We start from the raw sequence: 15,139 nt of genomic DNA on the forward strand, positions 1-15,139 counted from the left end.
AGAGATTCATATCCAATTAGCTCAACGAAAATGGGTGAAATTTGTGCAAATAGAAAGTGAGTGCTGGTCTTCCTTTGAAAGGGGAAAACTTCACTAATTCTCAATTGAGTGAGATCCATTCACACTTCTTACCACGCAAAAAAATGTGTTCTCCACTCGTGAAGGGTCATTTAAAGATTGGTCCATGTAATTTTTATTTTCCCCTGTGTCAATCAGGAGTTTCAGATCTCCAAATTCTGTATGTACATGTATATACATACGGTAAAAAAAATTATTTCCTATGTCTCCACTTTTGTTGACTCTGATACGGTTGAAAAATTAACATTATCTGTGTTGTTAATGTCACCTGCCGGTTCATTTATGGCTCCTGAGGTGTCTTCGTTTTTATTTTCATATTCATTGGATATTGGATTGGGATCATACGCGTAAAATGCGTTTAGTGCATAATCGAAATTATGTTCTTGTAGATAATATTCTGAAGGGTCAAAATAATTCGTAAATTCTGTATTTCGCAGCTCTTCTACGTGAAATTTGCTAGGACCTGGTACAAAAGGGTTCCTAGGAGGAAATTGGTAAGTGTTAGGCCGTAGATTCATATAGTTGACCTGTTTGCTTCTGATGGAAGGATCTACTTCCATTTGAGTCGGCTTAGGTAGTGGTTTTAGCTCCGTAAAGCTAACGCGATTGAGCCTTCCAAATAAACGAACTGGATAAGGTAGTGGTTTTGGAAATACAGGGGGTGCAAAAATGTTCCTTGGAGGCAATCTCGGTTGAAATTGTGTGTTGAATGGAATGTAATTTGGGTTATTGTTGAATGGTTTCGGTATTGGGTGTTGTGTGCTTGGGTGGTATTGGAGGTGAATGTTTTAGCCCTGTTTTCGCATAATTGTAATAATTGCACAATTACATAATTGTCTATTATCGACGATATGTGCTTGTACCGCAACCAGTCAGCATCAGACTAAAAATTCACGAAGCATCAATGAAGTTCCCACAATTTTCTTGACAAACTACAGCTTCTTTGAAGTTTTCTGGACTTTCACCCCTATTCTGTATTTCGTTCAAAACGAAATTCTCATACAAAAATATAATTTTTTATATAGGAATTTCGTTTCGAACGAAATACAGGATAGGGGTGTTTGTCCTTGAAATTTGTTCCTGAAATTTTTGTGGATGCTTAAATTTTCGGAATTTTCTTAACGTAAAGTCTTAAAGTCCCTTGAACTTTCCCGATCCTCTCTGACCATTTCTAAAGATCTTTAAACATACCAGAAGTTTTATCGGAGCTCTTGTTAAGTTTGTGAAATGATTTTTAAGTGAATGGAACTGTCATGAAGCTTCGAAAACCTCTCAAAAACGGTTGGTTGTGCCGTTCGTTACAAGAGATTTGTATACATTTGTAGACGAAATTGTTTTGAAATGATTTTTTTTTATCACGATGGGCGGAACAATCTTTGTTACGTTCAAGAGCGCATATACCTACCCATTCCATATATGATGAGTGCTGAATGTTTCCAAACCACATTTGAGCCCAGTTAGTTTTCATAAACATAAAAATAAAATCGAATAGTGTGGTTTTAAGATCAAATCTTTAATTTTGTCTCTATTAACATCCTTAAACACTAAATTCATTGCCATATTTTCTCAATTTGGGGTTTAGTAAATAATCTCAATCAAACATACATACATCACTGCATACATCCGGTATAACAAGGATTATAGCATGCAGCCATTGGAGTGCAATGAGTGGGGTAGCATGCATTTGTAGATTGTATACCACATCCTTTTGGAACGTTTGGGTGATAATTTGAACTGGGAGCGCAAGGGTCGACCATTCTACCGGATTCTTTCATCGTTAGAGCTTGATTTCCCTCCGGGCGGTGAACCTTTTGTACTCTGTAACAATCCATCCGGTTCAAAAAAAAACATTTGCTAGTAACTACCGATGATTCATTGCAATATTAAATCAAAGCATTCTAAAATATACTGTTATAAAAAATATAATCACTTGTTTCTCCCTGCCGCTCCCGCTTTCGAACCTGCTGCTCCAACACCAGCTCCAGGTCCAACTCTTGTACCATCAACTCCTTTACCACCTGCTCCTTTCCCTGCACCCGCACCAATACCTTTCCCGGTTCCAGCAACATTACCAGCACCAGCTCCTTTACCACTTGCCCCACCCCTAGATGCTCCACCTACCCTAGTTCCAGCTGCTCCACCTCTGCCACCATTACCACCTTTACCACCTTTGCCACCTTTGATATCTTTCGTGTCCCCTTGAGTCGCTCCTCGTCCAAGCTTGGTCCTTACTCCTTTACTACCAACATCTTGAGGATCTTCTCGACCAGGTTTACATTTCATTTTATCCGCTGGTATATGCACTTTGTAATCTTCTACGCAGTACTGAGTCTCCGTACATACGACATCCGGCTTACGCAGCCCTGATTTCAGCATGGCTGATGGAGGCGTAAATTCAAGATCCATCTCAGACTCACTATCAATCGGGACATCCTTTAGTTCCGTACTCTTTGGAAGAGCCAAGCATTTCGTCAGCTTTCTCAACTCCTTTTTGATCAACTTCTTCTCCTTCACACTTCTATGCTCACAGGATTCCAATTCTGGACATCCACACATGGTGAAACCCTTTACTTTAAGTGCTTGTCGGAGCTGGTACAATTTTCCCACCATGGGATCTTTCGCCAATTTGAACCTTATCGGTTCACAGGGCAGATACGGATCCTGAGCGGTTTTCAATGATTCCGAATCTTTTAGTGGATTCATGACAATACAGTACTCTCCATTTTTCTTAATGATTTGCAGAGTTGGTTTCTGTTTCAAAGATATTGGATCATTTTCGGAGAACCTGAGCCGGCGTCCACCCTTCCTACTAACAGGCACATTATCCAGTGGATAACTTACCAGAAAGTGCTGCATCAACTCTTTAATTGGTTTCCGGACCGCACCAGGGCGCCATCCCTTCCTAATTTTACCAATTCCAAGAGTTTTCACGTTCCACATCCAACCCATGTGCGGTGGGACGGAGCTTCCCTGGTGTATGCATTCGCGATGCCCAATGACTATTCCAGGATAGCGATTACCGGAATGGTAGGAATATTTCCCTCGATTTTGTTTCTTGATTCGCTGCAGCAAACTCCGTTGGTTTTTACGAATCTGCTTGGAACTGAGCGATTCGCCATTGATATTGGCCCTATCTGCCGGCTTTGAGTCAACTTTCCGCAGTTCGATGCTTTGTACCCCTCCCGAAAGAATCTTCCTTTTGTGCGTATCTGTCTTTTTCAAGATCTCTTCTACATTAAGCGAAACAACAGAGCTACGCCTCGGTTGTTCTTGTTTGGATGTGGAATCCTCCCCGTACAATTTGAAGAGCTCCGACACTCGAGCAGCTTTGTCTATTTTCTTCGGAAATCCACCGAACCGGTCCCGCAGAGATGGTCTGGTTTTGGGTCTCTCCATTACCCTTTTGGCAAGCATTTCCGAATCTGAAGTCGATGATTGAGTGGTGCAATATTGTTCAGGGTGATCGGCATGTGCCAAGGAAGTGCGTTTTTTACAGTCAGGACAACGTCCGCCACGTAGTTTACACAATGGGCAGGATTTCAAATCCAAAGAAACGGAACGGATGGTACCGATTGATGAACGGCTCCGGCGATGATCGGGCAGCTCGAAGCTACCCATCCATGAATCTAGTCGGTTGGGATCGGTTTTCGGTCCAGTTGGGTATGGCGTGGTAGGACGATCAGCAGGATCCATGTAACCACACTTTGGACAAGCACTGTACAGGGGTAGCCAGTCCATGTTGAGACTACAACGTTTACAGAATCTAGAAGAAGTGCGTTGAAATATTAAATTTTGAGGGCTCTAATTTGGAGATTGCGGGAATTCTACTTACCGATGGCCAACGGACTGCGGACAAAAGATATTGGTTCCTTGATGTTGCATTGGATGTAATGGATAACTTTCCGATCGCACTTGATGAAATCTGTGAAATAAACATCGGTAAGGGTTAAGATAATAAATAATAAATGAATATTATGGCAGCTTTAAAAACTTCCATTACAGAAAGTTTCATGACTGGAGATAGATTTTAATCTATTTTAATCAACATAAGAGCACAGACCAACAGACATAACTCTTTGAATAAAATTATCTTCAAAACATAGTACCGCCAAACATAAGACTGCAGTAGAAATACTCAGAGGGAGAGAATGTTTTGAGCCAAATAAACTGTCAAAATCTGAGCCAATCGAACATTCCCATTAGAATTTCTTACTAGATTAAATTTGAGAGTATTGCAATCGAACAGAAATTCAATCACCCCCAAGTAGCATTACAAGTTTTATTGAGGTTATAAAGCACTCTACAAGTCTAAATCATGGTATACAGAACCCTCATAAAACCTAAATTGTTATTTGGGCCTTTATGTTTCGTGTGCTTCTCAAATTCGACTAGTTTTACAATATTCTAACTTAATTGATTAATTGATCTTAGTTGGTTAACTAATAGCACCAAGAAATGTGCAAAATGTTGCGATGCACTCAATTATTATTTTGCACGTAAATCGAATCAAAAGTAAAGGTCATGTGAAATGCTAGCTTCTAACAAGGGTTGCAAGATAATTTAGGAACAAATCCCTGCTGAATTGTATTTCGTTTTCTCCACCCATTTCTCCCTCTGAGTATTTCTACACTGTAGTAACGACATCTCGCAGGTTTCTCGCGGAAAAAGCTTGCTCGCTGATTTGCAAACAATGATGCATGCAAGAAAACCCAAATATATAGAAACGTCAAAGTAATCCGATGCCAGCGTTGCAGCGAGTAGTTCACGGAAACGATAACATTCAAACCAATCGTTAAATGCGCAAACGATGATCCAGAATGAAGAGTTACGTCTGTTTGTCTGTGATAGCTATGCTATATAGCAATACAAAATGTTTTTGACTGGACCTTCTCGGATTTTCATAAAACTTTGAACAATTGCATTTGTGCTAAATTCGACCATTTTTTTTCCTTTGGTTTGTTTTCCGTGCTTAGCATTGGTCTACCGACGCCAGGAAGGCAGCTTCCACACCTGGACCCTACATATCGACCCATCAACTCATGAACCTGGGACCAACGGCTTTACTTCCCTTCCGAAGGAAGGGGTGATCAGAGATGTTATGCCTCAGAACATCCCGGCGGCGCCGACTGGGATTGAACCCAGGCCTGCTGGGGTGAGAGGTAATCACGATTATCACTACAGTACCGCTTTGACCCTTTTGAATCTTGCAATTTTTTCAAAATGGTGTATTCGACATTTTTTAATAAATCCTTGCACGAAAATGTCACTTCTTATCTTAATGACGTCTGAGATAAAGTTGTAGGGAACCATATAGTTTGTATTTATGTAAGAAAAATATAAAGGGTATATTTTTTTTATAATTCTGAGAAAAAGTATATCCGAAAATCGGCATAAAATAGGCCTGCCATGGTGGTTACTCATGGTTAATCCAAGAGTAATCAGCTACCAAAATAAATTATTGTTAATCTTATCTTAAACTTATGCAAACCGAGCTAGTACTTTTCTTTTAAAAGCTACGCACCAAAATATATGCCGTATAGTCACCCCTTCTCTTAGCGTCAGGCAGGGATCGACTAAAAACTCAGAGTGGTGCAAAAAACACTGGTTCTACTCTAAAATAAGGGAGCGCGTCCCTTATATTTGGAAGGAGAAAGAGACTGGAAAGAGAGATTTCATATTTAGGAGAGAGTAGTTGGACAGCGGGCTACAAATGGTGAGTCGACAAACTGGAAGGAGTGTTGTCCCAACAGCTCTGGTCCTCACAAGTTCCTACCTCACGCTTCCACGGGTCAGCCGATGACAAAGACCGCCAGCAAAAGATGCTGGTAGCGTAGCCTGGGCAATGTCACCACGATAAAAACATGGATCCGGATCGTGGTGATAGCATAGTGAGGAGGTGCGACCCTCGAGCGTCTGTTCACCATGGAGGTGCGGCTCAAACAGCGTCTGTCTCGGAGCGAGCGGCTGAATAATAAATGCTGTATCACGTCAGCTACACCTAAGGTGGCAGCCCCACCAACATGATGTAGGTATCGCGACCCCGGTAAGGTAGCATACTGAAACCCCCAACATTACTCAGAAAAACGAAGAAAGAGAAAACAACGAACGGAATTTTCGGCAACCGACCCGGCAACGAAATAAGGACAATGAATGGAAACTCGGTACTTGGAATGTCAGAACCTTAAATGAACCTGGACGAGCGGGCCTTTTGGCTCGTGAACTGCAAAAAGTGAATGTGAGCGTAGCTGCTATTCAGGAAGTACGGTGGCCTAGATCCGGAGAACGTGAATTCCGGGCGGTGGATCCCATCGCCAACACTTCCTTCAAGTACCATATCTATCACAGCGGTGGCGATAGGGCAGAACATGGAGTAGGGTTCATAGTGATCGGGAAGCAGATGAAGCGTGTTATGCGGTGGAGACCGGTAAGCGACCGCATCTGTGTATTAAGGATTCGGGGCAAATTCTTCAACTACAGCCTGATCAACATCTATGCGTCAACCAACGATAAATCCGATGACGTGAAGGACGCGTTTTATGACAGTCTCGATAAAACTTATGATGAGTGCCCAAAACACGACGTGAAGATTGTAATCGGAGATGCAAATGCGCAGGTCGGGAGGGAAGATTTCTTTCGTCCAATCATTGGTACAGAGAGCCTACATACAGTAACCAATGATAACGGCCTGAAACTGATAAACTTCGCCGCTGCTAGAGGTATGGCCATCAGTAGCTCCTACTTTGCACGCAAGAATATTCGAAAGCACACCTGGAGACACCCAAATGGCGAAACTTGCACCCAGATCGATCACATGTTGGTGGATGGCCGGCACTTCTCAGATGTCATTGATGTAAGGACTTTTAGGAGGCCTAACATTGACTCAGATCATTATCTTGTTGTCTGCAAAATTCGGGCGCGTCTATCGACCGTTACGAATTCAACGAACCGGAGATCGATGCGTTTCAATATCCATCGCTTGTCAGTAGAAGGTGTTGCTGCAGAGTACCGCCAGAAGCTTGATGAGCGGATTAGCGAAATCAACGTGAACGAGGACCTCAACAATCTGTGGAACACAATCCACGGAGCGGTGAACACAACAGCACAAGAAGTGATAGGTACAGCTCAAAGACGACCACGTAATGGCTGGTTTGATGAGGAGTGCCAGAGGTTGACGGATGAGAAGAACGTTGCCAGAAGCCGGATGTTAGTGTCTGGTACCCGGCTGAACAGAGAGCGGTACAAGGTAGCAAGGGCAGCTGAGAAACGAACCCACCGCAGAAAGAAAAGGCAATACGAAGAACGCGTGATTGCTGAGGCGCAAGAAAGTATGGAACAGAACGATATGCGAAGGTTCTACGCGACTGTCAATGGTGTGCGGAGTAAAACAGCGCCATCTCCCGCCATGTGCAATGACCTTGAGGGGAACTTGCTGACAGATAAAACAATGGTGGCTGCCAGGTGGAAAGAACATTTTGAGACATTGTTGAATGGAGAGAGTGAGGGAGTATCGAGGAACAGAGTAAACATCGCAGACGACGATCAAGCTGTGGAGCCTCCAACGCTAGACGAGGTTAAAAAGGCAATACGTGAGCTGAAAAACAATAAGGCTGCTGGGAAGGACGAGCTCCCGGCCGAACTTTTCAAACACGGAAGTGAGCAGCTGCATCAAGCAATCCACCGTATTCTAACGAAGATATGGGAGGACGAAGAACTGCCTGCTAGCTGGTTGGATGGCCTCATTTGCCCATAATTAAAAAAAGGGCACAGACTCGAGTGCGCCAATTATCGAGGAATAACTCTTCTGAATTCGGCGTACAAAATACTGTCACGCGTTCTGTTTAACAGATTGAGACCGCTTGAGGAGTCCTTCGTCGGTGAATACCAGGCTGGTTTTCGTGAGGGCCGATCAACGACGGATCAAATGTTTACCCTGTGTCAAATCCTTGATAAATTCCGGGAGTACAACTTGCAGACTCACCATCTGTTTATTGATTTCAAAGCAGCATACGATTCAGTGAAGAGAAATGAGCTTTGGCAGATTATGCTAGAACATGGTTTTCCGGCGAAACTAATTAGACTGATTCGAGCAACGCTAGATGGATCGAAATCAAGTGTAAGGGTTGCAGATGAGATTTCGACCTCGTTCGTGACCTTAGATGGATTGAAGCAGGGTGATGCACTTTCAAACTTACTGTTCAACATTGCTCTTGAAGGAGCGATTAGGAGAGCTGGTGTGCAGAGGAACGGTACCATCATCACACGATCGTACATGCTCCTTGCCTTTGCGGACGACATCGATATCATCGGAATTGACCGTAGAGCAGTGGAAGAGGCGTTTGTGCCTTTTAAGAGGGAGACGGCGAGGATTGGGCTCACGATAAGTTCTACCAAAACGAAGTACATGGTAGCCGGTAGACAGCGTGGGAGCAATAGTGGTGTTGGTAGTGTAGTGTTGTTAGATGATGAACAATTTGAGGTAGTGGAAGAATTTGTGTATCTTGGAACACTAGTGACATGCGATAATGATGTTACCCGCGAGGTGAAGAGACGTATTGCAGCTGCAAACAGGGCCTTTTACGGATTACGTAGCCAGCTGAAGTCCTGTAGCAAACGAAAACGAAATTCGCTCTGTATAAGACGCTGATACTTCCGGTAGCCCTCTACGGCCACGAATCGTGGACGTTAAAAGAGTCTGACCGGAGAGCATTTGGTGTCTTCGAGCGTAAGGTGCTGCGAACAATACTCGGCGGTAAACAGGAGAATGGCATCTGGCGGCGTCGCATGAATCACGAGTTGTACCAAGTGTATAACGGTACGGATATAGTGAAGCTTATAAAACACGGCAGACTACGGTGGGCTGGGCATGTAGTGCGGATGCCGGAAGAACGACAAGCAAATATTATATTCAGCAGAGAACCCGGTAGAGGTCGTCGACTCCGGGGTAGACCTCGGACACGTTGGCTATTTGCAGTTGAGGAGGACATCAGGTCGCTAAACGTTCATGGCGACTGGAAGCGATTGGCTCAGGACCGAGTCCAATGGAGAAGAGTACTTCGTTGGGCGTTGAATCAACCTGGCGATTCGTAGCCCATCAAGTATCAAGTAAGTTGGACAGCTAAGGTGCTACTTGCGTGTAGCACAATCGAGTAGTGCACGGTGTTATGACGGGAATAGCACTTTTCAATCGGGAGAGACGTGGCTTAGAGATTTACAAGAATAACTGCATGTTTTAGGCTGGGTGCAGAATATTTTTTCACTCATATAATATATGTTGCAGTGACTGTATGGTATTCAAAAGCGTAGGAAAATGAAAATTTTGATGCTTTTCCAAAAGACATTTTTTTAAGATCGGTATGTAATTTTCTTCACAAGGGGGTTAGCTCTGGTCGTCATTCCGGCAAAAAATCTAAGCCAACCCAACACCAACCTGACTTCTATCAAACCCCAACCCGATGTTGACCCGACATAAACCCCAAATTGACCCGACATCAACACGACATTGGGTCGACATCGGCCTTAAATTAGCCTTAAATTGATCCAACATCGGGTCGACTTGTCTGTTCGGGACCATTTTGCTGGGTTTCTTCCACACTCCACTGTCGTATATCAAATGATAGTGGGTGACTCAATTGACAGTGACAATTAGCTTCGAATGAGAAAGGGGCTCTTCAATGATGGGCACGAGAATTGTTTTCACAGAATCGATTTAATAGTTGTATTGGTTCATCTTCAATCGAATGATATGAAAATTGACAGCACTGACTACAACGCTACAGTTATATAGAACGTACACTGTCGGAGAAACAAAGAGAGAGAAAGAAAGAGACTTAACACCGTTGGAGAGGCAACTCTCCAGCACAAGAAGAATGAAATGTGCTGCACGATTTAAAATGCTCTTTCACGTCTCTTTGGAAATGAAAGTGCAGTCTCGCAACAGCGTGTGTTTTACTAGCAAAAAATTGAGAAGCACCCGATCCCTGGCGTCAGGTAAATGTATACGTAAAGGTTTTCGTTGGGATTTTTCTTCCGTTGCAGAAAATTTTCCCGATGAAAACAAATCACTAACATAGTTGTACTTTAGCAATCTTTATTAGTGGATCGAAACCAAACGTCAAACCGTTGCTGCGGAAGAAGAATAGATTTTTTTTTCAAAAAGTCTTGTGTGAAAATCAATTTGAACCGTATTTCAAAATCAAATCCATCTGGAATAATTTTTGACTCACTGCACGAAACACCGTGAAATTTATACCACAGAAAATGGGTGCCTAGGTAAACAAACCGCTGTAAAATAATTGCCGCTGCAACACAATAAGTGATTCCGGATTCTAACTGGACAGAACTTTATCACGAGATATATCAAACAGGTTATGTTGCATGCTCCGGGTGGATGCTGGGTGATTAGGCCTGGCCGATGGTCAGTAGACCTAATGGTCACTAAACTGATTTGTTATTGTGGCAAACGTTCATTGTGCCAAATTCTGGAAAATTCTTTCTGAACACTTGCGAAGAAAATTTACGGGATTGGAATAGAGAATAATCAACAAATAATAGAAGGACAAATAAGGCTATTCCATCTTGAGCTCCTATCCCCAGCAATTATTCCATCTTATGTCAGGAATAAGAAGAAAATGCTACTATAGAAATACAGGTTGCCTAACTACATGTAAAAAACTTGGGAGATTCCACAGGGAATTTTATTTTTCCTAGAGAAACCTGGAATTATCAGGGAATTTCATTATTACTCAGAGAATGTTCAATTTCTCTTACTAAGAATTATTTAAAGATTTTAATACATTTAACTATGCAAAATTTCATTTTCCTCTTCATTTCCGTTCACTCATTGAACGATCTATTAACGTTTAGTACATCCAAATAAATTTTAAAATTTATTAAGCATGAATTGTTTTTTTATAGGTTCAGAAATATGAATATTTTTCATAAATTTTAAATTTGAACAATTTTCTTGAAATTATGGACTTAAAACTAATTATACTTAAAACATCAAGATTAAGGACCTTGCATAATTTTCAAGGCTCATGAAATTGGATGATAATTTCTAAGGAACTCATTCTAAGGGAGTTCTGGGAAGAACTGTAAGAAAAACATCAAGTGCAATCTGCTATCAAGGTAGTCCTGATGAACTCTAGATTCTATGTAAAACCTGAATTCCAAGGTAGTTTTGAGTAGAATTCCAAGAAAACCCTGAATACGGTTCGAAAGAAATTGTAATGAAAATTGAAACGATTTTCTGAACTTTATTCCTAAGGAATTCGGAAGAGGACTTCAAGAAAATTTAAATAAAAATTTCAAACAGTGGCAAATAAGCTCTTCATGCTTTGCAGGAATGCCCCGCGTACAAAAAGCGTACTAACAATGTAAAGCGTTCCATAAAAGAACGCTCCAAACTGACGTATGCAGAAATGGCCAAGTTGCAAAATGGAACCTCTGCTTCGTTGGCATCAGCCGCACAAAATGAAACCACTTTTGAGATGTTGTCTAAATCGGAACCTCACAAAATTGGAAAAGCACTGTAGTTTCGTTTGCCGAACACATTACAGAACGGTCAGCAGTTGAAATTTTGGTGAAAATCTTACAGGTCTCGCTGATATTTTCAAAGTGTGAATATTTGACATCTTTTCAATCGTTTTCTGTGCAGAAATTACCAAATAAAAACAAAATTCTTTCGCGATACCAGGTATGTAGAGCCAAGCAACTGATCAGCAGGACCTTCACAACAATTTTCGTCCTCCTCCAACAGTGCCTGTGCGCGATGAATTAGTGCAAGTCCAAGATGGTAAATGACAGGTAGGCAGGAACTCACGGTCTCCCAGTATTGGTGAGTTCTTTGCCGTTAATGTTCACGAAAAGTTCACTATTTTGCCATACAGAAATTCAAAACAAAAATTTTTATCTGCGGATTTGGACAGTTTTTTTTTTATTCATATCAAAATGATTCAATGAACCTGACTGTTTTGCGCACTGGTGACCGCTATTGTAGATGGACTTGCACCTAGGCGAGTAAGAGAGGTGACACAGTCGGAAGAAGTGTTAGTTTGTTTACTAAAATGAACCATGCCCATTTTGTTATGGCAAGTTTGCTATAAGAAATGCTCCTCGTGTTTATTAGCGAAATTCACATCAAAGATTGATTAATTGTGGAGGAAATCAGTTTTTCACGGCATTTGTGACCAGCATACACCTTCCGGTCGTATGAAACAGGTCAAAAACTGTCCAAATCCGCAGATAAAAATTTTTGTTTTGAATTTCTGTATGGCAAAATAGTGAAGTTTTCGTGAACATTAACGGCAAAGAACTCACCAATACTGGGAGACCGTGAGTTCCTGTCCACCTGTCATTTCCCATCTCGACTCAATGGGGCTTATTACGGATGTCACTTCACGGTGAAAACTTGTCACTTGTCGTCACGGAAGTGATTCCCATTTGATTTGTACGGCAATCACGGCTCTTATTCTGAGTATCACTTTCTTATCACCGTGTAGTGACACCCGTAATAAGGCCCAATAATTTTAAGCTCTGGTGGTCACATTCCGCTCTGTCCACTTTAATCCCAATTCACACCATTTAAAACTCAAACGTTCTATCAGGAAAACTGACCAAATAACGACCACTAAAAAACAAAAATTCCCCCGAATAAACTAACTAAGTCGGTGATTCAGCATGTTCGCTAACCTTTTGTATATAGAGCTAATATAAATTTCACAAACTCTTTTCAGCCATTTATCAGTTCTATAGAGCCTGAGGCAAAATAGTGAGATTATTGACGTCCTTTTCAAGAAGTGAATGCCGAGTTGAGTTGTAATCAATTACCTTGCATTGGCATCTCTGGAGAAAGCAAAGTTGGGCTCCGAAATCCGTGCCACGTTTTCTGGCATCCCGACGGACACGTTTTCGCTGAAACTAAGATCCAATATTCAGTAATCTTTAAATAAGTTTTTGCGTAGCCATTTCCTTCTTACCGCTTTGCTGTTCCTTCAGGGTATCCACAGCTAGCTTCAAACACCGGAACAGCCGTTGGTCTTTTCCAATTGGCACAAGTAGCTCCGGTAACCGAGTACCCTCCGCAATCTTTGCAGAAACGCTCGATCGCTGCTTCCTTCGGTGGTTCCTGCTCTTTACCCACCGGGTACAGTTTAGCTTCCCGTTCGATTTGCTCAATCTTTCGCTTAATTGTCTCCAAATCCGGATCCTTTTTCGGGTAATCATTATTCACCAAAATACCATCGATCAGTTCGTACTTACAGCTGATTTCACTGGGGCTTTTCAGGACGTTGCATTTCTTGCATGTCAGCAACTGCCTCATAGTATCTTCCTGATACTCGCTGGATCGACGTAGTGGAGAATCGTTCAGTATGTACATCACACTGTCATCGTCTTCGAGCATCGATGCATCTAGCTCGACAGCTGGTTTAACGCGATCAGTTTTCAGAAGTAGATTGATCGTTCCAATCGAGCACGCCCCTTGTTCGATCAGGAAGCCATTCTTGATCATCGTTGGCTCAAATTCAGGTGGTTCGAACTTTGCCAGATTTGTAGCTGCCAGCTGAATAGTGGATCGACCTAACTCGTTCGCTTCATGGCAGATGGCTATACGTAGGCTGTGATCCATCAGATATTGCTTGAATTCGTTGGCGTTGGAAGCAGGAACACTGGACGGGAACAAATTACAGATGAGTTTTTGAATTTAAACTCAGATCATTTATACGAAACATACCTTATCGCACTGCCACGCCGTTGACCGTTGATCTCTGCCATGGTTCCGGAGAGCTTGGCTTCGGTATCTCCCAGTATGATGCAGATGTCCAACATACGAGGGTCATCTTCAGGGACGTCAGATATTACAAGAGATTTGATCAGGATTACCAAAGAGTATCCTTCCGTTACTGCCGAACCAATTGGTCCCGGTTCCTCTACCTCCGTCGGATCAGGTTCGTTGTCCGCAATCATACTGGCAAATGAACGGCTCTCGTCGCTGTCACTCATGGTCGGGAACGGCAATGTGGAAAATACGTCTTCCTAGATCCGATGTGAACGAAAATGGATTTGACTTTAAGGTGCGGTGAAATGCATGGTTGCTGTGTTCATTGTGCCATACAGGATTTCACGTTTAGTAATGATGGCCTGTATGGTTCTTGAAATACATACATACTTTGCCTAGAGGCATCCCACTCTAAACTTTTTATTTCGAACATTTATGACCTTTGAAAATTTCATTGGTTTGTTTATCTCACTGTGAATTCAAATCTTATCTGATTTTGTGAAGATGTGTAGACACGAAATACGAATAAAATTTATTCTATTAACAACATTAACTGTACGCCACTGACCGTATCCAGCATGACTCGTTGATCCAGTCCCAGGAGGAAACCATACTGATGGACACATCTTTCGACTATTGCTCGGTTAAATGTTCAAATTCCAGATTTGGAAATGATTATCGTTCAAAGTGTTTTTATGTTACTTCATACGCGAAGTAAACGATTTTCAGAGTTGGTTGGAAATGCTAACATGAAGCTTTAGTGTGATGATTTATTAGCTAGAGAATGATCTTTAGAAGAGGGTAGGTGGATAGTTCCGTTAGAGTACGGCAGTATGAAAATTGAATGGAAGTTGAAAATGAGTGAAGGGCCATTAATGCGACAGTTTTTTAAAAAGATAGACGCACATTTTTGCCTGTGACATGGCTGGTTCTCAGCAATGCGATGACCCATCGTTATGATTCAGCCACCAATCGAAAGATATGGCTATCTAGTTTAATTTTGAATATATAGAAACCTAATTGACCCGTGGTTGGCCAGCCGGAACGGAAAAACCCGGAAAGGTCCCGAGCAAAATGCGTGTCGATTCATGTTGACATGACTGTTTCTCGGCAATTTGGTTACCACATCTTAAGATTGAACCACTACTTTAAAGGTATGACTATCTACTTACAAACTGAACAGACAAGGAACCGATTGGAGTTGTGGGTGGCCAATCGGAACGATAAAACCCGTTAAAGGTGGCTGATTATTTCACCCAAAAGAAATCTATAGAGTTTTAACCA

General features: G+C 42.0%; 1 protein-coding gene across 1 annotated transcript; it reads right to left on the reverse strand.

Moving 5' to 3' along the window:
- Nucleotides 1-1,655: 1,655 nt before the first annotated feature.
- On the reverse strand, nucleotides 1,656-14,085 carry LOC135697035 (uncharacterized). Its single transcript, XM_065216608.1, has 6 exons — nucleotides 13,811-14,085; nucleotides 13,056-13,745; nucleotides 12,907-12,996; nucleotides 3,911-4,000; nucleotides 2,009-3,841; nucleotides 1,656-1,896 (listed from the first exon to the last, which is right to left on the reverse strand). The coding sequence occupies exons 1-6, from the start codon at nucleotides 14,077-14,079 to the stop codon at nucleotides 1,689-1,691; spliced, it is 3,180 nt and encodes a 1,059-aa protein (XP_065072680.1). The 5' UTR covers nucleotides 14,080-14,085; the 3' UTR covers nucleotides 1,656-1,688.
- Nucleotides 14,086-15,139: the final 1,054 nt, after the last annotated feature.

The sequence above is a fragment of the Ochlerotatus camptorhynchus genome, unplaced genomic scaffold (genome assembly GCF_037179485.1).
Source record: "Ochlerotatus camptorhynchus isolate MF236.1 unplaced genomic scaffold, CSIRO-AGI_Acam_v1.1 ptg000065l, whole genome shotgun sequence".
In the NCBI taxonomy this organism is placed as follows: Eukaryota; Metazoa; Arthropoda; class Insecta; order Diptera; family Culicidae; genus Ochlerotatus; species Ochlerotatus camptorhynchus.